The sequence below is a fragment of the Typopeltis vanoorti genome, chromosome 1 (assembly GCF_054136105.1).
Source record: "Typopeltis vanoorti isolate ZY-2024b chromosome 1, IOZ_Tvanoo_1.0, whole genome shotgun sequence".
Classification (NCBI taxonomy): Eukaryota; Metazoa; Arthropoda; class Arachnida; order Uropygi; family Thelyphonidae; genus Typopeltis; species Typopeltis vanoorti.
Genome location: NC_143549.1, coordinates 139,546,387 through 139,574,049, shown reverse-complemented (window position 1 = coordinate 139,574,049; position 27,663 = coordinate 139,546,387). Strand labels below are relative to the sequence as shown.

The 27,663-nt window shown below is 35.3% G+C and overlaps 1 protein-coding gene across 1 annotated transcript in view; it reads left to right on the top strand.

Moving 5' to 3' along the window:
- The window catches only part of Dora (zinc finger SWIM domain-containing dorado), a 495,561-nt gene that overhangs the window by 159,508 nt on the left and 308,390 nt on the right, over window positions 1-27,663 (top strand). The window contains exon 7 of the mRNA XM_090399467.1: window positions 1,586-1,902. Within this exon, the coding sequence (XP_090255593.1) occupies window positions 1,586-1,902 (317 nt within the window). The remainder of the gene's footprint in view (window positions 1-1,585; window positions 1,903-27,663) is intronic.

Here is a 27,663-nt window from a genome sequence, read left to right as displayed (position 1 = left end):
AAAATAAATTGACTAATGAAATGATCGTGAAAGACATCACACGTTGACACTGAAGTGAAAATGCAATCATCATTTATTGATGTACAAATAGGGAATTATATACAGAAATATTCATATAGTAAAAACTCATGGAGCTAAAGTCAGTTAGATGAAAGTGAACCAGATTGATTTGTTTTGCACCAAATGTTAGATGGTTCATGAGCCTCATCTTCAAAAAAAAACAAAATTTTCATGTATTGCAAAAGCTATTTCCTTAGAAATAGTTTTCGCAATAAAAACACTGAAAAACAAAAAGAACACTAACGTAGGTGAAGATGGATGTCTAAGTTGGTGTCCCAACCATCTCAGTTGACTTTCTTTGAATTGGTAATGTTAGGGATCTCTACTGACTTTCTTCGAGAATGACAGTATTAAGAATGAAATCTTGCCATATATTTCCTAGTATTGTTTGAAGGCATGTTGTCCCAAATTTCATAAAAGCTATTGATGATATTAACTGGTTGTTGAGTAGTGATGGTTCATGTCTGGGCATCTTATGTAAATATAGCTTGACTGATGGTTTTGTACAGATGAATTTTGATATTTGTAGTGAGATTGGATTTCCAGATATTAGTTAAACTTTTATGAAATTGAAGAGCTTTGTGCTTTCTTTTCACTATGTCAGTTAGAGTATTGATGTAGAAACCAGGGTACTGAAAATTATTTACTTCAAGAAAATACAATATGAAAATAATTTTCATGATGAGATTAAGAGTATGCGGATTGCAAATATTGGTCGATAGGGTGAAAAAGATGGAATATAATAGAAACATAAATTATTAAAATGATTTTATAGGATTGATGCAAAGGAAATTTTTCAGTGCTTACTAGAGGGGACAGAACAAGGGAGCATTCCTGGATATTGAGTTGGATGTAGTTTGCAAGAGCATCTGGACTAGATATTTTTGCTTAGAGAGAAGTGTTGCTAGAATCTGTTGCGAGTGCTTTGTTGGAAATGCATTCAAAACTAAGTATAGTAGGTATTGAGTGAATAGAACAGCCTTCATTCTAATGTGCAGTTGAGGGAAAAAATTTACAAATGGGAATTTTATACTGAATGACTAAATCACAATTACTATAAAATACCCCTCAAAATTTGATCATTTCTGTTTTATTTGTGCACACAACTTTTGATTCATGTCGAAGCTTGTATTCACAAGTGCAGCAGTGTGCATAGCTTGAACATACAGCTTCTAGTTACAATGTACATCATAGTCTGACTTGGAGTTTTGGAAACCTGTGCATTGGGGAAATTAGAATAAAACCTGAGATAGAGTTAGTGTTGACGTTCTACAATACTCTATAGAGATGCTAATGCAGTAATAATAGTTTATATCACATGTTTTTCCTCTTATTTATATATCCAGTATGTTAGTAATTTTTAGAATGTGATCAGTTTCTATTTTAGCTGTATTTCTTATTCAATATTAGAGGGAAAATAAGATGAATTTAAGCAAGATGAAAATGTTTTTTATCAAAATTATAGCACACTGCATGCAGAAATATGAAAATAATGAATTCTTTTGAATTTTTCATGTTATTTCAGATCCTACAGCTGGTGCTTCAGTCCATGAACAAACAACTTGGTGTTTAGATGAATCGACTCTTCATGAGAACATTCACAAAATTCTCATTAAGCTTTGTGTCCCATCTCCAATGGTATTTAGTGATGTGAATTACTTATCTACTACAGCTCCACCAGCTGCTGCAGAATGGTCAAGTTTATTGCGACCTTTACGGGGCAGAGAACCAGAAGGAATGTGGAACTTATTGTCTATTGTACGTGAAATGTTCCGCCGTAATGATCGGAATGCTATTGCCTTGTTAGAAATACTTACTGAAGAAGTTCTAGCCTGTGATCAGGTTAGCATTCTTTGTTTTCATAAGAACAAGAAATGAAATTTTACAGTATTCCTGTAGTGTATATTTAATATTGCATTATGATTCTTGTGTGAAATTGCTGTTTATAAATGGTAATACAAGGATGTACTGAAAAGTTGTGATAATCACCATGAAGGAAGTGAGGTAGAACCATGTAACTGACACATTTTTCTACATAATTATTACCCACGAAGCATTATATACTTGTTACAATGCTGCTGCATCATTTGCAATTCTCTGAGAAAAAAGTCTTTCCATTGTTGCAATGGAAAGACTTTTCCATTGCAACAATGGAAAAACCAGTCCTCAGCTGCAGATGGAAAAACAATGGAAAAACCAGTCCTCAGCTGCAGATATGACTTGATCATCTGTGATAAATTTTGTTTCTTTCAAGTGTTTCTTTAAATTTGGGAATAGGAAATGGTTAGATGGGACCAGGTCTGGCCAATAGGATGGGTGAGGCAGACATTGAAAGTTGTGTGTTGGGTTTCAAGAGCAGCATAAGCAGGTGCGTTGTCCTTCAAAAGCAACACATCTCTGCTCAGTTTCCCTGTGGTGTTTTTCCTTCAGTACTTCCTTCTGAGCTGTTCAATAAACTGCTGCTGTACCAGCTTCACCTTTTTTGAGGTACTTGGTAAGGATTATGCCATCCATATCCCAAAAGACAATGGCAAGAACCTTCCCTGCTGACTTTTGGGTTCAGAACTTCTTTGGCTGTAGAGAACCTTTGTGTCTCCACTCCATTGGCTGTTTGGTCTCCAGGTCATAGTGACAAAGCCATGTTTCATCAACAGTCACAATACAAGCCAAAAAATGTGCACAATTTTGTACAATGTCTTGAGAAGATCTCCAGAATTTTAATACTCCTTTCCATGATCAGAATGTTGTTTCCAGGTACTTGTTGTAATCAGAACTTCTAATTAGGCACTTGTGCTATAAAAATTATCCATGTTAGAATGAAGGCTTTCATTTCCCACTTTATTCATATTTTCTGCTTATTATCCTAGCTATAGTTTTCCAAGAATTGTGGCAAAGTATTCACTGAGGGAGAAGAATAGTCGAAGTGGCTTGAGACGAACTCAAGCTTCATTCACAGCCTACACCGAAGTCAGTAACACTTGCAAAACAACCATTAACAGAGCTAAATCTGACTTTAAAAGGGCTAAATATAGAAAACTTGTCTCTGTTCCAATGGCAGTTGTACCTTATGTGTCTTTCAGAAGCAGTTTGGTGCAATTTTTGCCCGTCTATGCTCCTACCTTTCTTTCTTTCTCTCACCTAGATGGCAGTATTGCAATATGACATAAAGATAAAGCCGACCTCCTGCTGTCAATGTCATTCTTTTCTTTTCAACTCCTGCACTGATGTCCAAAGCAAATCACTTCTTTACCTGGAGCATTTCGTCATGTGCTTCCTGTTGCCTTCCAGAATCTTGAACAATCTAGATACAAAAAAAAAAAAAAAGAAAAGAAATAAAATAAAACCTTTTGGTCATGATAGTATTCCACAAATTGTGCTCGCGATGTGTTCCCGAACTGACTCCTGTATTTTATCTTCTCTACGTTATATTATATTCAGCTGCCATTTCCCACATACACCACACAGCATGGAAGCAAGCCCATATAGAGCCAATTCAAAATAAAAATAAAAAAGAACCCATTGCTCTCTCACATCAATGTTAGCTGAATTAATGGAGAAGTTCACCAACAGTAAACTTCTTCAATATGGAGAATTGTCGTCTCATCTTTGACCACTAATATGGATTCTACCAGTCAAGATCCACAGCATATTTCTGACTTACATCCACCCACCCACCTCTGGATATGTGCACTGCAGTGGCAGCTTGTCCATAAAGGCTACAGGGATGCAGCCCCTCTAGAATAAAATGAAAGTTCCTGTTTTACTATCACTGTTCTTAAATTTTTATATGCTGCTCAAAACAGTTAGGGGATATTTTAGTTTCTGTCGGGTGATTATAAATTTCTGCAAATAATTATAACTGTTGGGTACTTTATACATGAATAAACATTTCTTACTTATTGATAGGGTGTAATTGATGAAATATTGTTTAAATAATCGATATTTATTACAAATTTAACAGATCATTCATTTTAGCATGAAATAATTTTAACAGGAATAACAACAAGAATATCCCCTAATTCTTTTGAGCAGTATCTAAAAATCGTTATTTTCTTGTTTGTAATACAATACCACATGATAGTATTTTATATAATTCATTTTGTAGCAATAGTTATATTTTGCAATACAGTACTGGCTAGTATACTCAATGCAGACTGCACCAAACCGCTACCTAGTGTGGGTAATGTGTGATTTACGTGCAGTTTGGGCTGGTAGCATTGCAGCCCAAGATACATTGCTACTATATGCACACAAACAACACAAATTAACATCGTTGTCATTGCAGGCGTAGACTTCTGTGGCTAATTGGTTCAAAAGATATATTTCGGTTATTACACCACATTTTTTTATTATTCAGTTATATAAAACACTGAAATAATAGTTCCCGACAAGTTTCGTAAATCGTAGGATTTACATCTTCAGGGGATAAATAGTATAACTTAAAGTTTAAACAAGAGAATTAATAAATATAAATCATAGCCGTCTGGCTATTCATAAATGAACTAGCAGGTATAGTGTATGAAAGATTCTGAGGATTTTTTAATCCAAAGTCACAAAATTCTGAAGACTTAGCAGAGTGTATTTCAGAATGTAGAATGGAATTTCGATATAAATAGATAATTATCTATTGACCTTTTTTTTTCTTTTAGCATTCAGTTGCATTTATGTGTATAACTTGACTTAGCAAGTAAATGATATAATTTTTTCAATGCATATTGACTTTTTATTTTTTTTTATTTTTTTTATTTTTATTTTTTTTTATTGCTACAGCCCCACCACTACAAATTCTTATGAGCCACCACTGGTGCACTGAAAAGTTTAGAGAAATCTGTTCTGCTGCACTTGATGTTTCCAAGCCATTTTGATAGTTTGACATTGAGAGCTCTGCCTTCCATTCTTTGTTATTGGATTGCCAGTTTTCTTCCAGGATATTCTCTTGTTGTGTTCTCTCATGTTATTTGTAATCATCACTCTTTTCTCTACTGTCAAACCTTGGCAATAGTTCTCCCTCTTCTACTTCACTCTAACACTTACAAATCCCTTGCTTCCTGATTTACACATCCATGCAAATCATTTGTTCCTAACGTGGTAATGAATTCTTTTTTACTTTCTTTTCTCCTCTCAGCCTCTGCCACTCTTCCTATGATCACTCCTTTCAATCATACCTTTTACACTTGTTCCATTTTGATATCTTTCACCAGAGAGTCCTCATACATCACATCACTTTTCACCCTTCCACTGCAATAATTTTTCTTCAACTCCTCTAATAATGGCATCTTCCTTCTTACTTTCGACAACCTTATCTTCTCTAAACGACATCTTCTATAAACGACCTATCTCACTCTGTACCCTCCTTTATTTATCCCTCAACCTCACCAAGAAAGTGTTCAAAAATATGTACTCTTTCTCAGCACACATCCATGACTCATAGACAAATTGCCAATGAGTGTGGTGTTGGTCTGGGTACTGTTAATGTGTTTTTTTAAGAGGTTTATGGGGACAGATACCTTTTCTTCTGACAGAAAAGAAAAATGTGGGTGAAAAAGGAAAACTACACTTGAGATCGTTTACTAGTTAGGAAAAGCAAAATGAATCCAAGATTGTCTGCTATGTACTTAAATAGAGACAGTAGCTAGTAGGATTAATGTTTCTGACACGACAGTCTGTCGAAGATTGTTGGAAGCAGGAAGGACTGTCCACAGACCCAAACAGAAACAACTTTTGACAAAGGCTATGCAGAAAAAGAGGCTCCGATGGGCAAAAGTGTACAAAGATTGGACTGTTGAGAAGTGGAAGAAAGTCATATTCTTAGACGAGAGCCATTTCTTTGTCGAAGGAGAGCAAGTACCCTACTGAGAAGGCTTCTCCCTCCCACCTTCAATAAACTCCTGAACACCCAGCTAAAGAATATGTTTCTTGGGTTGTTTTACACATGATGGTCCAAGGTCAGTTTTGCCAGTATGATGAAAAGTACCAATATATAAAAATATTGGAGAAAAGAGTGGTCCCACAGATCCAGAAAGACAAAGAACTCATTTTCCAACAGGATCTCACTCCATGCCACACTTCAAAAAAAGTGAAAGAGTTACTCAAAATTTCACAACATCCAATTGCTTGAGTTTCCACGTAACTCTTCTGATATTAACCCAATAGAAACTTTGTTACTTAATACAACCATTATAAAAGTATGGCTTTAAGATGCACAAATAAGGAAAATGTGTTCTACGTTGGTAGAGTTCATACCTAAGCGAATTCATGAACTTATTAAGTACAGAGGGGCACATATAAATTATTAGGTAAAGTGTTGGAGTTTAATTTTTGTACTTATTTTCCTGAAAATTAATTTTTCTTTAAAATATGAGTGGTCAAATTAATTTGTTTGCTACTATAGCTCTGTTTTGCCACTAGAGATCCGATATTTCTGACATTGGTTGTTGATAGTCAGCCTTTTCATTTATTTTATGGTGCCGTTTAAGCACAATTTGATTACTTCAACTTCACTTTGTTTTATGAGGGTGGTCTGAAAAGTTCTCAGCCCAACAATGAAAAAACAAATTTATAATTTCAAAATTATTTTTATTTTTCAACATAATCTCATCTCCCTTAAGACTAATACTTTTATTCCAGCGATGCTCCAGTGCCATTATCCTGTCCTTGTAGTGGTTCTCAATAAGATCTGCAAAATACCCCTCTACAGCTGCAATCATCTCTTGAATAGAAGAAAAACGCTGACCAGCGAGGAAGAGTTTTAGTTTTGGGAAGAGATAGAAGTCAGAGAGAGCCAAATCTGGGGAATAGGGTGGATGTTCCAACAATTCATAGTGCAGATCCCTTAATTTTCCCATTGCCAAAAACCTTTGTGGGCAGGTGCATTGTCCTGATGAAAGATGATTTTTCTTCTGCAAACCGGGTCTTTTCTCACAAATTTCTTCGTCTAGTCTGGTTAAAAGATCAGAAGAATATTCCCTGGTTAATGATTTACCCTTTTCAAGATAATTAATAAACAAAATGCCTTTAGCATCCCAAAATACTGATGCCATGACCTTTCCTGCTGATGGAACAGACTTTGGCATCTTCTTTGGCACTGAACAACCAGCTTCTGTCCACTGTTTTGACTGCTGTTTGGATTCTGATGTGTAATGGTGAATCCAAGTCTCATCCATAGTAATAAATCGATGCACAAAATCAGTTTTATTCTTATTAAAATGCTCCAAGCACTGTTCAGAGATTTTCATGCAAGTGCGTTTTTTTATCTGCTGTGAGCAACCGCAGCAGCCATCTTGCAGAAAGCTTTTTCATATGCAATTCTTCATGCAAAATATATCCTACACGTTCTTTTGAAATGCCTATAGTCTCAGCAATTTCATGCACTTTGACTTGCTGATGTTGTTACACTTTTTGGACGTCCTTCACATGGATCATCTTCAAGGCTGGTACAGCGATGTTTAAACTCGGCAGCCCATTTCTTAATTGTCAAATGAATGAGAAGAGTGCCCATAAACTTTTATGAACTTCAAATTAATTTCTTTTGGTGTTAAATCTTCTTTTACAAAGAATTTTATAACTGCACGATACTCAATTTTATCCATTTCCAGGGATACAGACAACACTTTTGCTTACGATAGCTGTATAAAGCAAACTACTTGATAGAATGACTTGCAATTTCACATGGATGCTTATGACAGATGTACCAACTTAGAAAAAAAAAAAAAAAACTCTCTAATAGTGTTGCCATCTATGGCCAAGGCCGAGAACTTTTCAAACCACTCACATAGAAGTGCTCCAATTAAATTATGATTGGAGCACTTCTATTATAAAGTTCCAAAGCATGGTATGCGTATTTTCTATTTCTTTTAATGTTAAAAGTAATGCTGTTCTGTTTTTGGTATGGTAATGTTTTGGCTTAAAAATAAAATTTGTTGATATTTCACCCTCAGAATTAGCATTCTTTCTCTTCTATTGCTGTTTGCATACAATGGGAATGGTGGCATTGCTTGGCATGCTCTCCTACTATAATTATTGAGCTAGGGAAACAGCCCTCTCTTCCAAATGAGGGAACAGCAGTAAAACAGCTTTAAAATCTCCCACAGAAATGAACAAAAAATTAAATAAAAAGATCAAAAATACAACAGAAAAATCACACACAGAGGGTGTTCCATAAATCATGAAAGGGTTTAAACATTTGATAAGTTTTTTATTAATTATGAAAAACCACATCACATAAATACCTTCCAGTTTTGGCTTCACAAAGACAGATCCTAGCTGTTAATGATTCTGGTTGCAACACCCTAATTTCTGCATGAATGATCTCCCTCAGCTGTTGGATTGTCTGTGGCTTGTTCACATAGACTTTTCCTTCAAGTAACCCCACAGGAAGATGTCGGGAGCCATCAGATCTGGAGAGCGTAATGGCCAGTTAATTGGTGGCGATATTTAGAATAACTGAATGCTAATTTTCAAAATAAACTTGCATGATTTTGGTTTATTGTTAGGTTGTGAACTTTTTCATGATTAAGTTCCCAAATGTTCTTTAGAATACCTGAAAAAAATAAAATGAAAAATTAATCATGAAAAAAAGTTGTTCATATCTTAAATCCCTTTGTGACTTATGGGCCTCCCTGTGTATATATATATATATCCCAATATTATTCTGTTCTTGAGAGATACTGGTGACATTAAATTAAGAAATATAAACATGCTAGCACGAGAATATTTTAATATTTGCCAAATATTTCAGTCTGAAATTAACAAACTATCCTCAGTGGGTTGATAGGAACAGTTTTTACAAGGTGGAATACAAACAATTGATCATTCAAAAGTAGAACGTGCCACGTAATGTTACATTGCTAAGCACTAAAGAGAGGTAAATTTCATCAAAGTGATGAATAAATTATAGGTATTAATTCACAATTTCATATAATAATCTTAATTTATAAATTCAATTAAAGATAAATAACATTAAACTTATGTAGGAATTAGAAGGTCTCAGTTAAAAATAAAAAAAAATAAATAAAAAAAACCCTAGTGTGTTATCCGGATTTAAACTTTCTCATATTTTTGACAAGAATAGGCAATCATTTCGATTCAAGTTAGGGCATTGAAGTAAGGCCTCAGCACTCTCTTTGAATAGGCATTCGAATTTATAGTGACATCTGTGTAGAAGGTGAGTCCCGGACCAGAGAATTTTGTGGCTTGTCTCTATCCTGTGCTGCTTCAATCCAGATTTATCGGATTTGTTCTGAAAAATTTACGATTGATGTTTTTGTGTTCTTTTTTCTATAGAGCATCCGGTTTGTCCAAAGTACGACAGATTACAGTTACAAGGAACTTGATATACACCAGGCAGCAACATAGTTGAGTGTTTATCTTTAAAAGATGGGAAATATGTGGATATTTTATTCATTCATTCATTTTGTATGGTGATTCAATGGCCGTGAGCCCCTTTTACGGGGAGGTACGGCACCACCTCAATCCCCCTATTTTTATCCTTGCTCAGGACCAGCATAGCTGACAATTCAGACCTATGTCTGGTGGGATTGTCTTGAGTATTCCTGACTGTATCCATATGCGTTCGTGGGGCCGGTTTGCCTGCTGCTGGATGATAAAACCCCCAGATAAATGGGGGGAAAAAACCCTGCTGTTCCACACCCAAGATTGACTAACTTGGCTATGGCTGAGGAAGATCCCCTTAAGCTCCTCACTTTGTTGATGGGAATTGAACCTAGGACACTACTTCCCCAGGTATGGTTGCAAAGCGCATAGCCACTAGGCTAACCGCATGGACAGATATTTTGTTAATAGGGATATAAGTGGCTGTTAAATTAAACAGCCACTTGTATCCCACTTTTATTTTTTTTTAATTGAGATCTAATTCCTACATTGGCCTAATGTTATCTTTAATTGAATTTATAAATTAAGATTATTATATGAAATTGTGAATTAATACCTGTAATTTATTCATCACTCTGAAATTTACCTCTCTTTAGTGCTTAGCAATGTAACATCACATGACTTGTTCTACTTTTGAATGATCAATTGTTTGTATTCCACCTTGTGAAAACTGTTCCTATCAATCCACTTGAGGATAGTCTGTTAATTTCAGACTGAAAAATTTGCAAATATTAAAATATTTCGTGTGCTAACATGTTTATATTTCTTATATCCCAATATGTTGAACATAACTGGTGTATACCACTACTGGCATATCCAAATCCAGTATGTTATTCATCACTTAATTTCACCTAAAGTCCTAACAAGACATCATTGGGTGTAAAGCTGGAAACTTTGCTGAATATCTCAAAATGGTGGTCTCCCTGATTTTTGGCAATGTGATGTTAGGCAAATTTGTTGGAATGTAGTGCTATGGCAGATTCCAGAAATAGTCTCTCTCTCTCTCTCTGATTTAAATCTGTTTCTAAGATGGAGGTTTTTTCCAATAGAATCTGTGATCTGTATCTATTGCACATTCTACCACTCTAGAACGACTGTAATATAGATAAAGGACATTTTTTGTTTTCTTGGTTGTGGTGGGTACATCCACCCCCTCCCAGCAGTATGGTGTTATCAAAACCTTAGCTTAAACAGAGCTAGAACCATCTGCTCAGACCACATTAGTTTCTTCACTGAAATCAGTTGCGTTGGGACACATTTTTAGGCAGTAACCTCCCTCTTAATATATTAACGAAGCTCTCTGTCCCAAATCGAGAACCTAAAATGCATTCTTAAAAAGTATAACATACAGACCTCTTTCAGACCTGTATTTTTAGCTACTCTTATCCACTCACCCAAAGTTCCTCTCCACTGTACCATCCTGGAGTCTGTGCTGTATCCCTTACTCTTGTAAGCTTAAATACATCAGACAGATGGGAACAACTACAAATATCCATTTAGAACACAAAAAATATATCCATCTACCCTACAGTTGTTTTGAGGTGGCACCCGTGTCATGGATACAGATCACTGAATCCAGTAGGGAGGAAGCCTCCCTCCTATACAGAAACAGATTTAAATTGGAGAGACTATTTCTGGAATCTACTACAGCACTCCCCAAACTTAAGCAATTTCAGCTGCATCACATTTCCAAAAATCTAGGAGTTATCATTTTAACACCTTTAGTAAGTGTTCATCACTGTACCCATAGAGGGTTCCAAGTATGACTGTAGGAGCCCATCTTTTACAATCAGTATGTGCTTGGCTTCCACTGGTGTGCCTGTGTTCACATGCTCAATATATTTCTTTGTGCCCATGAAGATGTCTTTGTGACCAAGGTGATATATGGCTTAGTAATCGAAGTAGCTAAATAAATTTAGTTTATTATTAGCTTTGGACGTCTGTTTTTAGCATCCTTTATAACCACAGCTCATCTCAACTTTCTGCAGTGCGTCATGCTTAATGCTTTCTGCATGAAGAGAGGAACACGTTTTCCATGTCTGGTATCCCATGCCAAAGGTTATCAAAACCTGGAATCTCCTTTATATATATATATATATATATATATATATTATTATGTTTATAAATATATATATATATATATATATATATATTATGTTTTTGCTCAATTATTTCCTTGCCTCATTTGTTGCCTGTAATGCTTTCTTACTTCAGGTGACTATACTGATCTTTTTTTTTTATTATCTTCTTTTGAAAGTTTATCACATACAGTCTTCTCTCAAACAGCAGAAGGAGCTTTGAAGATTTCATTGACCACAATTCTGACTGGCACCCTCTATTCCAACTTTATACACCAAGCTGAAAGAGAAGTGGAATTGTTTGCTGTTAGTAATGATGTAATGCAAATTGTTAACCTGTCTACCAGAATTTCAGATAATCATCATTCTCCCAACACCACTAGACCTTTTCTTATCCAGCCCTCTCTCCAGTTATACTGTTAATGCTACTTCTCCTCCTGGCAGCTCTGACCATAAACTTGTCTATGTTTCTATTTCTACTGATCATTTTTTTCCCAGCCAGTCTCATTCCAAATCAACTAAAGTTCATCATAAAAATGATGGAAACAACTACTGTGTTTAAAACTTCAGTTTAATATAAACCAAAATAATTACTCAATGTTTCGGCCTTCACATTAAGGTCATCATCATCTAGAGCAGTGCTTCCCAAACTTCTGGATGTCAGGGCCCCCTTTGCAAATATTAAAATATTTCACGGCCCCCCCCTCAAAAAAAAATCGTAATAGAGAGATATATTATTATAATATTTTGTATTTATATTCAATACAAAACATACACAGCGAATATTGCAAAAATCAAATGCATATATTACATTTTTTGCCTCTTACCGTTTGGTTCTGAAGACGATACAGGCTGTTCTGGTAAAATATGAAATACTGTCTTTTTTTTTTTTGAGTCTGTTTCTGCTTCTTCTGATTGTTTGCAGGATTTTTTTTTTTAATTTTTTTTATCAGCCACTTATCCATCTCAGGGTTAAATTTTTTAATGTAGAATAGATCAAATAATATCACCACTTACCGATACTGGCACACCACAGACTGATAACGTGAAATTAGTGAATATTACCTGAATAAGGGAATCCCTGGATCAGGAACATTTTTCTCTTTTGTGACTTTTCTCCCTTTACGGTAATTAAGCCTAACGCGAAACAGACAGCAAAGGCAAGTTATTAAAACGTGCATATGATTGGTGCGGTATTAACAAAAGATCGCGCAACTGAAAGATTAAAGCATAGCTGACAATTGAGTTGAAATGCTAACTCTCTTCAACCGAATTCCATATGTGAAACTTCCATAACATTCATTATATATATATATATTACTTAGTTTTAACACTTTTACGAATTTTAACACATTCGGTTGAATTTTATTGCTGCCTTGGGAAATTGAACTCACACACATCTAATTAATAACAATAGTTTTTAGTTAGATACTATGTTTGCCCATGCAACATATGGTTTTGTTTCAGTCTATACAGCATAGTTTCTGCATGAGGGGATATGTGATTCATTAATTAGTGTGTTTTTATCCCAGTTGTCTCTAATTGCACTATTTGTTGAGAAATATATTACACAGACTCCTCATACCTTATTCACTGGCATAATAAAAGTACTTGTTTTTATTGCCTCTGCAGTATAGTGGCTGTTAGGGAGGGCATGTTGTTTACCACTCAAAGCGAGTTACTATCTCCCCACATGAACTTGTTTAAGCTTTTTTTCATGTGTGAAGTATATGCGAAACCTTTATTGGTAACAGAAAACTAGCTCGGATGACAGTGATAATATAAAACGAGTTTTGATATGTATATAAAGTCAATATCAACAGTCCATGATTACGGACACGTGATGAAAGGGACAGGAAGAGTTGGAGCTTCCCTGGAGAGCATTCGAAGTAAATGAAATTAACCACTGCTTTGAAATGAAACATATGAATAAGCAATATTTACTAATATTCATTAAGTGCCGAAATACGCAGGAAGCAAAGTTTGTGAACCAACACCAATGTATGATTTTTTCCATTAAAATATAAAAAATAAGAAAAAAGAAATAATAAAAGTTAAATACGTTTCTTTTAAAATAAAAAAAAATCTACTTAGTCTTAAAACATTTTAAATTTGTTTTCATTAAATTACGCCCCCCCCCTCAACAAAACCTACGCCCCCAAGGGGGCCGCGGTCCACAGTTTGGGAAGCACTGATCTAGAGTATACACATATATACAAAGAAACAAGCTGCACTACAGTCTACATGGTATGCTAAAGTTACATTGATTTAGTCAACTACTGGCCTGACTTCTAAAGTTCATCCCAAGCATCACTGTAGTGCTTCGGATGAACTTTGGGATTTCTGTTTCTCTTTTCCATGGTCTGATTATTGCTTTCGCTCTTCTGATCCAAGCACTTGCTCTTATCTAATAACTGAAATTCATCTTTCTGGGATGAGTGTCTTTACTTCCCATTCTACTCAAAAATCCCTGATCCCTACACAAGCTTTGGTGTTTTAAAAAATATGCCAAAGTAGTCCAAGCTAAAAATGCAGCATGCACTCATTGGCTCAAGTTAAAAAATCCCAGTCTCTTACTTAGCTTGCCCTACAGCCCATAACAACTGCAAAAAAAAAAAAAAAAAAAAAAATCTAAATCAGACTTTGTGATAGCCAAATGTACTAAGTTTGTATCCTGCTCAAAGGGCAGTTGAGTCTTCCAGTTCCCTTCCAAAGCTGTTGGACACAACATCTGACCTGCTATCTTTCCACTTCACTTTCTTTCTCAAGATGTAACAGTGCTAACAAAAGGCAGACTTCTTAGCATCAGTCTTCTCTTCCAACCGTTGTTTAGAGGACAGGTTAAATCCTCTCCTGCTATTTTACAAACCATCCTTAATATGCCTCTTAATCTTTCTTTAGAAGGACATCAGAAAAATACTCATTAGTCTTGATACTAATAAGCTTATTCTGTTGTCTATTTCCATATTGAATTTTGCCATCTTCACTAAAAATTGTGTCTAAATATCTGAAATATTTTACTTATTCTACAGTTTCACCATTGGAAATGCAATTGGAATTTTAAATGTTGCAACCTGTTTTCATATTGTTATTATTATTATTAAACAAGACCTCATGGAGTCAAAGACTCATCTAGGAGGTCCTTTTATCTCACACACATCTCATCATACCGGGTCTTAAACACATTCAAACTCCTTGCAGACACCACACTCTCAGGCAAGGCATTCCAATCATTCACAACTCTGCACGAAAAAAACCTGCCTCTCACTCCCCTACTCACACCCTCTTTATACAGTTTCCAGGTATGACCTCTGGTTCTCCCCTGATCTCCCACTATTCTCTGTAGAACTTCTCCACCATTGATCCTATAACAACCCCTTACCAACTTGTAGGTCTCTATCATATCTCCCCTCTTCCTTCTCTCAACTAGACTCTGCAAATTACATCTTTTCAATCTTTCCTCATACTCGACATTCCAGAGGTCAGAAACTACCTTAGTCAGTCGCCTTTGGACCCTTTCCAACATCTCTTCATCCTTCTGAAAACCAGGTGACCAAATCTGGGCACAATAGTCCATGTGTGGCCTAATCAAAGCCTTATACAATGGAACAAGAATCTCCCTACTTCTACACGTCAGTGTCCTCCTCATCATTCCCAGAAGTCTTTGTGTTGTCTTCACAATTTTGGCGATGTGTCCCCTAAATTTTAGATCCTTATCCACTAGCACTCCCAGATCTCTTATTTCCTCTACTTCCAACAATATATTCTCACCAAGCATAAATTCTGCATCCCATCTTTGTTTTCCAAATTTTAAAACCTTACATTTTGCAACATTGAACTCACATCCCCATTTGCTTGCCCAATCACTCAATTTATTCAAGTCTTCTTGCAAGGCCACAACATCTTCACTACTCTTTATGGTTCATCCCAACTTTGCATCATCTGCAAACAACTGAATATCTCCATCCAAATCTTTGCCAATATCATTAATATACAAGTTAAATAGTAATGGCCCTAAAACAGATCCCTGAGGCACTCCACTAGTGACTTTCCTTTTCCTGGATATTGCACCCCCATACACAACTTGTTGATACCTATCAGATAGCCAGTCTCCAATCCAATGCACTAATCTAATATCCAACCCCATCTGCTCTAGTTTGACTGTTAACTTATCATGAGGTACTCTATCAAAAGCTTTTGCAAAATCCAAGTATATTACTGTGTATCCTTCTCCTCTGTCCAAGGAAGCAGTCACTTTATTGTAATAAGTAAGTAGATTACTAAAACACGACCTCCCTTTAGAAAATCCATGCTGTCCATCAAAGATTATACCATTGTTGTCAACCCAACTCTGGATCCTAGTTCTCACAAGCTTCTCCAACAACTTAACCACAACACCTGACACACAGATAGGCCTATAGTTTGATGCTTGAGTTCGATCACCTCCTTTATGAAGTGGCACAATCTTGCCCTCCTTCCACTCTTTAGGGACTTGACCAAGTGCAAGACTCGTATTAAAAAAATATGTCAAGGCAGGTGTCAACTCTCTGGCACATTCCTTCAGAATACGCGGTGATATATTATCAAGTCCCACAGCCTTATTTACATCTAATTTACTCAACTCCCCCAAACACCTCTTGCTCACTTACAGTCAGTCTCTCCTCCCCATCATCAACTGCTCTTAATCTCTCCGTGAAGTCACATTCACAAGATTGAAAGATCTTTATGAACTGCTCATTAAGTATCTCCACCACACATTCTGCAACAGCTGTCTTTATACCATTTCCTCCAATCAATGTCATCCTTCCATAATCATTCTTTCTTTTGCTGGCTACATATCGAAAGAACTCCCTAGGATTCTTTTTAGCTTCATTAGCTAACTGCTGTTCATACCTCTCTTTAGCTACTCTCACCAACCAAGTCACTCTCCTTGCCTGGTCTTTGTAGAACTCATGAAATTGGTTACTTCCACTTCTCTTATGCTGCCTCCACAATGCCCTTTTTCTCTGTATTGCATGCTTAATCTCTTTATTCATCCATCTCACACCTAACTTATTTAACCTTCTCAACCGTGGTATACAGTTAGACATTTCATCCACTAAATATTTTTTGAAAATCCCCCAAGCTGCATTGATCTCTTTTCCAGCTAACTCCTCATTCCATGCTACACCTGCAAGCTGTCTCCTGAGCTCTTCATAATCACCCCCCTTGTAGTTCCACATATACCCTTTTTTCACAGGGGTCCTTGCACTGCTGGCAACCACCCAAGTAATCACCTCATGGTCACTTTCACCAATTGGTGGATGATTTGATACCTCATTGATAATTACATCCTCCGATGAGATGACGAAATCCAAGACCCTTAATCCTCTTGTGCCCTCTGTTACATACTGTCTGAGGTAGTTATCCCTCAAAAACTCAAGAAACTCATTTTCTTTACTTCCAGTTGCTATCTCTTCATTCCAGTCTATATTGCCATAATTAAAATCAGATCCCATAATGATCACCCTTTTCTTATTTGCTTGGCTTATTTGACTATACATTTCACTATCACCACCATCCACATTACCAGGTCTATAACAACATCCCACCAAGTATTTGATTCTATTCACCTCTATCTCATTAGTCATAGTTTTGGTATTTTTATTGCTAATTTTCATGCCAAATTTGATAAGACTGTTATTCAGTTAAAGAATCCTGGAGACTTGTACTGGATTTTTTTAGCAGTATATCATCTTCCTGAAGTAAAGAGCTAAGTTTTATATTTTCGATTCTGATATCAGGTGTAATGCCACTTTCTTTCAAGACAGATGATGATGAGTGGAAATAGAATGCATGTCTTACACCTGATTTTAAATCCAACTACCTCTCTGTACTTTTGGTTTTTATTGCTGATATTACAACTTAAATATAAGCTCTGTATATGTTCCATTTACCCCACATAATTGCAACATTCTGAAAAGCTTTTACATTGGCACCGGGTCTGTGTTTTTTTCCAGATATACAAAACTTAAGTACAGATGATAGTTATATTCCCAAGATATTTGTCATGAAATAAAAATCTGATCCTGACAACTCCTGTTGGGCCTGAACTTGATCATCTCTAGGTTTCTCTTCCAAAGTTTTTGTTTGCTTCTTCTCAAGTATGGTTGCTTACTTGAGAAGAGTCATAGAGGCTGTTATAATGCAGAGTGGACTGCACCATTTCTAATAATTAAGTCTGCGTTTATATTACCCTGCTTTGTCTTTGCTTTCTTTATTTAATATTCGAGAATGGTCGACTGCCTTAACTATCAACTGCAGCCATTTATCTATTTCTACTATATCTTATTTCTCATGCTCTATAGTCTAATAAATTTATTTGTTTAACTGGTAGAGTTTAACTGGTGACTGCACCCTCTATATTGAGTATGAAATTAGAAGATCTTAAATCAAAGACTAGGCTGATATCGTTTATATCCCTTGCTTACATTATTCTTACCTTAAACTAGTCATAGCTTAAATATAATGCATATAAACTTCTGTCTTATGCAGGTTTGATTTTTTTTTTTTGGTTTACAAACTATTTAATTAAGTCAAACAGAATATTTACAGAGCGATTCACATATATACACAATGTCATTACAATTCTTTCTAATCTAACCTTAGTTATCTCACAATCTAGCATAACATTAACTGAATATAAGGCATATCTAGGTTAAGCCTAATTTACTAATAATATACAATATCTCACAAACATGGGCACTTTACATACATTCATGTTCAGTATTACAATTACTTACAATTTCATTTCAGCATACAGTCCTGCACATTACCTTTTTTTTTTTTAATACTTAAGTCTTCTTCTTGTCTTTTTTTCCACTTACTGACTCGTTCCTGTTTTCCCGATAATTTCTTCGTTGTTCGATTAGTCAACTGTGCCTTTTCTTATTCGATCCTTAACATGGCGGCGATGTACAGCTCCTTCCTTTCATGATGACTCAACACAATATTTCTCACATGGCTGCGATCCAGGTAGAGGACAAACGATACTTCTCTTTCAATTCCTGACAATGAAATTTTGCATGATGTTGATCATCTCAGGTAAGAGAAGGCCTAGAAAATCCTAAGACAAATTTCCTTTCCGGCAAGGTGCCTTATGTAGACCTGGACCTCCGTTGAGCTCATCTTGAAACTGGTCACATATTCACCTTCAGACATGCTGATGTCATTCTTCATCCATGGCAACTATAGTCACGTATTGACCTCTGGATATGATGACTTCATTCCTTGCAAGTCTTTGGAATTTTCCATTTATGGCAATTCTCAGAAATCTTCACTAACTTTAGCATTAGACTTACTGATTTAACATTACTTCCACATTATTTTAACAAGGGCTCAATACAATAGTATTACAGAAAAGATTATTTCAGTCAAAATTTAACGATTTTCTGAGTACATTCTCCTAAATAAAAAAAAATGTAAAACCGAACATGATAAGTTACGAAGTCACTTATCATGAGAGATTTTACAAGGCTACATGAATACCATGGGAGCTCTACTTCAATCATCTGGAATCTGACTATGCCTTCTGAATTATGCAGCGTGACCACTATAAAACTTTTATATTTCCTTATTTGAACATTGCTAGTTGAATATCATCTATTTCAGTTGTCTTTCCACATTTTAGGGTTTTGGTAGCTTTTTTTTTTCTACTTCAAGTATTGATATATATATATATCCTGATTGTATTCCTCTTGAGTTTTTCTACCATTATTGCCTCACTGCTTGTTTCATTTTAACCTTCTTTCAAAGTAAATATTCCAGGTATTTAGAATTGATTTCTTTGGAATGTTGCTTGTGACATGCTAAGGAATAATAGAAGAGGATCATAGAATAATATGGAATGATAATTTTCTTTCATTAAATCAACAAAAATGCAGGTATAATATTAAATTAAAATATTTACATAGTTTTGATATCATCAAAATAAACCAACATACAAGGAAAATTGAAATCATTATATAATATAGCTGAAAAGGTTGATCTTAAATATGATTTAAACAAGGGTTTTTGTTTAATTCATATTTTATATCTTAAATTGAACAACAAGTGCCACAAAAAAATTAAAGCAAGCTACATGCAGTGCAAATACTGGTAACAGAAAATTGAAAATATATGGAAATCATCCAAATATTATAACAATACCAAAATAAAGATTGCAGTAGCAGTGTTAAAGCCTTATCATATTGGATCAAAGACAGAAATTGACCAAAAAACAGGAAGCTAAATTAAATAATTTTCAAACAAAGTGTCTGCTTAAAATATTAAAAATATTTTAGCCCTAATGTATAACAAACAATGACTTATATAAACTGACTGAGCAAAAAAAAAAAATTATGACAGTAAAATTAATAATCAGATATGGAAATACATTAGACATGTATTGAGAGTGGAAAGCAGAGAGAGAGAGAGATTCCAAGAATAGCTTTCACATGGATTCTAGAAGGAAAAGGGGTGGTCTAAATTAACTTCACACAGAATGAAAGAAAGCAAAGGAAGAAGCTGGTTGGGAAAGCTGGAGAGAAGCAGAATTAGTGGAATTAGCAGAATTAGGTATCTGAAAGAAACCTTGGCCTTATATGCTATGGGGCATGAAGATGATAAGTAAGTTAGTTTCAAAATATAATAGCATTACTTTTTCGTTAAAGGAAATAAACAATGTTGAAGCCAGAAATTAATTTATCAGCTTGTTGACTTCCCCTTATGGATTTGAATCAATCAGTAGATGAATTTCATTGCCTGGTGTGAATCCACCACTCCACTTACTCTTGGCTTAAAGGAACTTTATAAAGAGTTCCACGTTTGGTCTAGATCAGTGATGACAAAACTTTTAGGCTTGGTGGGTCAAAAATTCAGAAAATGTGTAATTTGACTCTGCTTTTCAAAAGGTTTTTGAGCAGCTTGTGCTCAATCCTGGTGAAAATATCACTTGCCTCAGCAGAGGCAGGATCAGTGAGACAGTTATCACTTCTCCTAATAACAAATCAGAGCATGAAACTGTTTTGATTGTTATGGTAATGACAAAAATAAGTTCTACATAAAATTTTGTTTGAATTGTTTTCAGTTGAATATAAATAATTTTGAAGTGTTGTGTATGAAAAATATTTGAAAAAAAAAAGTTGTTTACCTTGTTAAAATATCAAATAAAATAGAATATATGTCAGTGTGTGACCCTGCTCCCTTCTTCTATTTGTCAACTGATCCAATAGAAGCACCAATGTGAATCCTGGAAGTTTGTCATTGTCTGTAAATAGGATTGCCTTGGTAAGCCTTAATAAGGCTTTGTTTAATAATTTTGAACGTGAGTATCAAGTTTAAAAAACAAAGATAAAAAAAAATGATGGTTTCATTGTTTGACTTTTTATTTTTCATCTCCTCTTTCTCTGTCTCTCTGCACATACTTCATGGAATACGAATTATAATTCATTTCTAATATTTCTGGGAATCATTCATATGTCAGAGCATTCATTTACTACAAAATGTCAATTACATTTAGCAATTTTTATATCTATCTGATATACATTGAACCGAAGGAAATTTATATGTCATGCATAAATCTATTCTGGACATTACATTCTGTTTATTTTCCAGATGAAATATTCCTTATACAAACAATTGAGCCATTTCCATTATAAAAGCACTTAAAAATGTTAAAATTGCTAAAGCAAAATATTTCAGTTTACTTAGAAGACTGGCTGGTTTGAGAACTGAAGAGAAGCAGAATTAGTGGTATAAGACAAGGTATTATCTGGAAGAAACCTTGGCCTTATGTGCCATGGGCATGAAGAGGATAAGTAAGTAATTCAGTATTACTTCATTCTAGATCACCTGATTGGAGAGAGAATCAGGATCACCAAATGCATGCTTCACCAAAGGTATCATTTACTGGCAGCTGAACCAGGACCACACCAGTTTGCATGGGTGGGTACCTGATGAAAATAATGTAATACTCTCATACATGAATTGGAAAAGTATCATGTTAGGACCTCATGCAGGATTTCTCCAGATTTTTGCGTTCTTACCTCACCCATCGTGCTGTTTTGTTATAGATTTAAGTCTTTTATAGGTGTGAGCATCACCTTAAAGTCTCTATTCATGGAAATTACTGGAAGGAAAACTATTAGCTGTAGGAACAGGAGAATAGTGAGTTATTAGGCCAAATCACTCACTTTGAAAAATTGAGTTATTAAGATGTTGACTTTCTACACTCACTGTTATGTCCTAGCTTAGTAGTTTTTTTTCCCCTGATTTTGCATCTCTGGTTTATAGGAGTGAACATTTATTATTATTTTTTGTTGTTTATTTTGTTTTTTTTTTAATTGCTGAGATGGGAATGTGAAATTTATTTTTATAATTACCATACTCACACGCTGAAATATTATTATTAAGAGACACCTCCAGGGAGTCAGGGACACATCGAGGGAGGCCACACACAGTCAAACTTGATCTTGAATTCATTCACACTACTTACACACACAACATTCACATCCAATGACAATCCATTCCATTCATGTACTGCTCTATGAGAGAAAAATCTAGATCGCACCCCCTTCATTATGGCATTCGTTCTCATCTTCCAAGGATGCCCTCCTGTCTCTTCACCCTCCATAAAATGAAAAATTCCATTAACTGAAATCATGTATGACCCTTTCAGAAGTTTGTGTCTCAATCATATCACCCCTCTTACTTATTTTTGCCATCGTCTGCAGTCTACCAATTCTCAACCTCTCTTCATAATTAGTATTCCCAAATCTTGATATAATTTTTATTATTATTATTATCAACAGACCTCCAAAGAGTCAAGAGACTTATCGTGAGAGGTCCCACGCTCACATGTAAAGCTCATCATACCTTGACTTAAAAGCATTCACTGTTGCTGCACTCACCACACTCTCAGGCAGTGCATTCCAATCAGTGGTGAGCTGTAAGGGGCTATTGCGAGCCCTTTGTTAAATTTTTCTCAAATTGTGAGCCCCTTGTTCTTCTTCTTCTTCTTCTTCTTATTATTATTATTACCACGGGCTACTCCAGGAGTCCTTAGACTCATCGAGGGAGGCCCTAAACATCATGTTCACACAGCTGTTCAACATTCTCACAGTATCTATCATACCTTGCCTTGAACTCGTTCTTGTTTAATAATCTTGTAGAACTAGAAAATATCACCGTGGAATGTATACATTAAATATAATTTCTGCTTTAAATTCATATGGATTTTCTGATAACTATATAAAAAATCATTTCATTGCATTTTGTTCTGATGGAGCTAGTGTAATGTTAGGAAACAAATCAGGTGTTGCAATCAAACTTCTACAAAAATTTCCCAACGTGACTTGGCATTGCACTCATCGTTTACACTAAGCATTAGACAATTCAATAAAAAAACATTAAGGAAATAAATCATGTTGAAATATTTATGGATAAATTATATGCTTTTTATCATCAATTACCAAAAAATCAACGAGAATTAAATACGATTGCAAAACACCTTGGTATCGAAATTTTAAAGATCGGCCATGTGTTTGGACCATGATGGACAGCTTGCAGTTTATGAACTCTTGCTTTGTGGAGAAATTACCCAGCTTTATGCAAGCATTTTGCATCGAACAATAAATATAAGGGCTTTTTAAACTGACTTCTCAATTTGGAATTTTTAAAAGATCTGGCATTAATGATTGATATCCCATAGGAATTACCATATCTGTCAGAAGCTCTACAAAGTCGCAATATAATTTTTATATTGCGATTATAACATTATAATTATAAGGCCTAAGTTAGGCCTTTTTTTTTTTTTTTTTTTGCTCGACGATGCAAGACATTTGTTAAAATTTCCATAGCTCACCACTGATTCCAATCACCCACCACTCTCCATGCAAAAAACTTCTCCTTGCTCACACCCACCTTATACAGCTTCCAGGGATGGCCTCTCAATCTCCCTCGTCTCTTGATATTCTATGAAAAATCTCATACATGCTAATCTGGTAATTATAATTACCCCTTACCAACTTATACGTTTTAATCATGTCTCCCCCTCTTCCTTCTATCCGATTGGCTTCGTAATTTGCATTCTCTCAATCTGTCCTCATATTCCAGAGACCAGAAACCAACCTAATTAATTGTCTCTGTACCCTCTCCAACATCTCATCATCCTTTTGAAAATCTGGTGACCAAATCTGTGACAGTAATCCATATGCAGTGTGATCAGTCTTGTGCAATGAAATCAAAACATCCTTACTTCTACATGTCAGTGTTCTCTGCATCATTCCCATAATCCGAGTGTTGTCCTCACAATTTTAGCAAAATGTTCACTTTACACTTTGCAGTATTAAACTGACATCCCCACACACTCATCCATTCAGACAGTCTATTTGGGTCCTCTTGCAAAGCTATATCTACTCTACTTCTCATAACTCCTCCCAGCTTTGCAAACAATGCCCCCAAAACAAACTCCTGGGGCATGCCACTAGTGATTTTCTTCTTCTGGAATATCATTCCCCTATACACAACCTGTCGATACCTATCAGACAGCCATTCTCTCTCCAATCTAACACACCAATCTACTACCCAACCCCATCTGATCCAATTTAATGACTAGCTTGTCATGTGGCAATCTATCGAAAGCCTTTGGAAAATCTAAAAATACTGCTGTATGTGCATTCCCCTAGTCCAGTGTATTTGTCACCTTGTTATAATAAGTAAGTAGATTGCTATAACAAAATCTTCCTTTAGCAAACCCATGCTGTCCACTAAAGAGAATTCTACTGCTATTCTTCTAATTCTAAATCCTTGTCCTCATTAGCTTCTCCAATACTTTGACCATAACTCAAGGTAAGCAGATTGGCCTATAATTCAAAGCTTTAGTCTTATCACCTACTTTATGAAGCAGAACAATTTTGCCATCTTTCCATTAATTTAGGACCTGGACTAATCTAAGACTCATGTTAAAAATGTATGTTAAAGCTGTTAACTTCCTGGAACATTCCCTCAAAACACGTGGTGATTTGGCATCAAGTTTACTCAATTATTCATATATTTACTGCTCACTGATCATAAGTGATTCCCTCTCCATTTCCACTACTCTCAAGTTATTCATTATGTTACATTCACAAGGATGGAATACTTTAATGAACTGCTCATTTAACACCTCTACTATATCCTCTTCAGTGTTTATCATTTTCCTATTATCACTGACCAACATCAGCCTCCCATAATCATTCTTCCTTCTACTGGCCACATATCAAAAAAACTCCTGAGGATTTCTTTTAGTGTCATTTTATAACTGCTGCTGCTCATACTGCGCTTTTGCTACCTTTATTAAGTGCCTTCCTTGTTTGCTCTCTGTACTTGTGTAACTAATTATCCGTTCATCTTGTGCCGCCTACACAATGCCTTTTTCTTGCAGATTGCATGCTTCACCTCTTCAGTCATCCATTTTACACCTACCTTATTCAATCTCCTGACCTTTGGAATCCACTCAGTCATTGCCTCTGGCAGATAATTTCTGAGTGGACACCAAGCAGCAGTGATTTCCTTCCCATGCAATTCCTCATTCCATGATATTACTTCAAGCTACCTCCTGAGTTTGCCATAATCACTCCTTTGCACTCTCTCCACTATATCAGAATCACAACTGAAACCAGGAGACCAGACCTGCTCACAGTAGTCCAAGTGAGATCCTATCAAGGCCTTTGAGGTTAAATGACATCCTTATCTTTACATTCAAACTTTGTTTCAGTATTGCAATTATCTGAAACAAACTTTGACATGTAAAGATAAGGATGTCAGTTTGCCTCCTTACAAGACCAATTTGCAATCTTTACTGCATGGCCCCTGAACTTCAACTTCCTATCTACTAACAATCCAAAATCCTTAGTCTGATCAGTTTCTTTTAGCATAATCCCACCAATATTATGCAACATTAGACATTTAATCATGCCAAAGAGCATGACTACATTTGCTGACATTGAACTAACATCCATTTTCCCATACATAATTCCAGCCTATTCAAATCATTCTGCAACTACTGCATATAAGTTACATTTCTGATTACCCTACCTATCTTTGCATCATCAGCAAATAGCTGTATATTGCCTGTCAAATTCAAATCCTTCCCAATGTCATTAATGTTGAATAGCAGCGGACCAAGGACTGATCCTTGTAGTACATCACTGGTTACCTTAAATCTTACAGACTCATTTTCCTATTATCACTGGCGATATTAGGAATATATTAGCTTGAATAAGAGGATGGCTGAATGATATGTCATTCAGCCATCCTCTTATTCAAGCTAATATTTTATAATCCAGTCCCCATAGTGACAGACATGCTTAGTCTGTTAAAAGCCTTAACAAAATCCAAAAATATCATAGTGTATCCATTCCTCTTGTCTAGCTCAATGGTAACATTATTATAGAATGTGAGCAAGTTGCTAAAACATGACCTTCCCTTAGTAAACCCACACTGTTCATTGCAAATTAGAGATTCTCTGTCAATCCATTTCTGAATGTAAGTTAGTCCTATCTTCACCACCACTCCTGAGCTACTGATTGGTAAATAGTTAGATACACCAGTCTTTGCACTGCCTTTGTGCAATGAGATTACCATACATTCTTTCCATTCCTGCAGAATCTTCCCTGTTCTGAGGCTAAAATTATATAGCCTGGTCAAAGGAATAGTTAGTTCAGCTGAACACTCTTTTAGCATTCATGCTGATATCCCATTGGTCCCTATTGCTGAATTCTTATTCAGTTTGTGTAACCTCTAATACCTCCTTTTCCTGAGTTTCTTCATCCAGTGAAGCGGTAGCAGTGAGCTCATTGTTGCTTATATCAGGTTGATAGCATTTAGCAAAATGGGCACTCATTATCCTGAGATACTGATTGGCCGGTAATTAACATCTTTGGACAACATCTTCATCTGTCACCCCTCACACCATCTGCATTCATTAAAGTTATTCTTTCATATTCATTCTTTCTTTTACTTGCAGTATAATGATAAAATTTTTTGGGGTTTGCTTTAGCTTGCAGAGCCAGTTTCTTATCATACTGAGATTTAGCTTTCTGTACAACAGTTGGCTCTTCTGGCCTGCTGTTTATAATTTTCATAATGGACATCATCCTTATGTACACAGCATTCTTTCTGCATCATCCTTTTCTTCTGAATCTTTTGCTTGATAAACTTGCACATCCATTTGACTCCTATTCTATTTATTCTTCGAATTATAGTTAAACAGTATATAAGTATATTAAAAATGAGGATATCAAGAAAGAACTTGACATTGCTAGCATTCAGGAATATGTTACAGAACTAATTTCAAGTGTTATGGTCACTTAAATAGAATGGAAGAGGAAAGATTAGCAAAACAAGTGTTCTTTGCCAAAATGGCAGGACAAAAGAACCCACAGAAAGACCAAGATCTAGATTGATTAATACAGTAAAAAGTGCCCTTAGAAGACAGAAATATCAGATCTGATTATATGGTAATTTGAAGGAACAATTGTTGCTCCGAAGTTAGTAATGATGTAACGTTTTCATCTCTAGTACTATCATAATATCCTGTGCATCTCTCAGTGGTACATGCCAGGAATTTGATGATGATATATAAATAAATATAAATGGTAATATATATATATTTATGTGTTGTTTGAAAATCCGCATATAACTTTTGACTCCTGAAAAATTTAACTACTAGTTACTGTTGACTGGAAGCCTTACCGATAACATAAACAGTTGATTAACACGTATTTTGTATGGTATGTATGTATTATATACTATATTTTTACAATACAGTAAGATAGAGAAAAGACAATGTTAGTAAAGAAAATCATAAGGAAGAGAAAGTATATTTACAGTAATACACTGTATTTATTGATACCGTAAGTTTACATCATCTGACTACAAGACAAATCGTTATGTATATCTGTCAGTACCTACATCATCATTATTGTCTTATATGATACAAAACACTGTAGATGTTATACATAATTCGAACACTAGACATCAAAAATGACAAGATAATATGAAAAATAAATTATTCATATTTATTTACAGGTATGATTGCTCTATGGTAGCCTAGCGCAATTGATATGATTGCTTT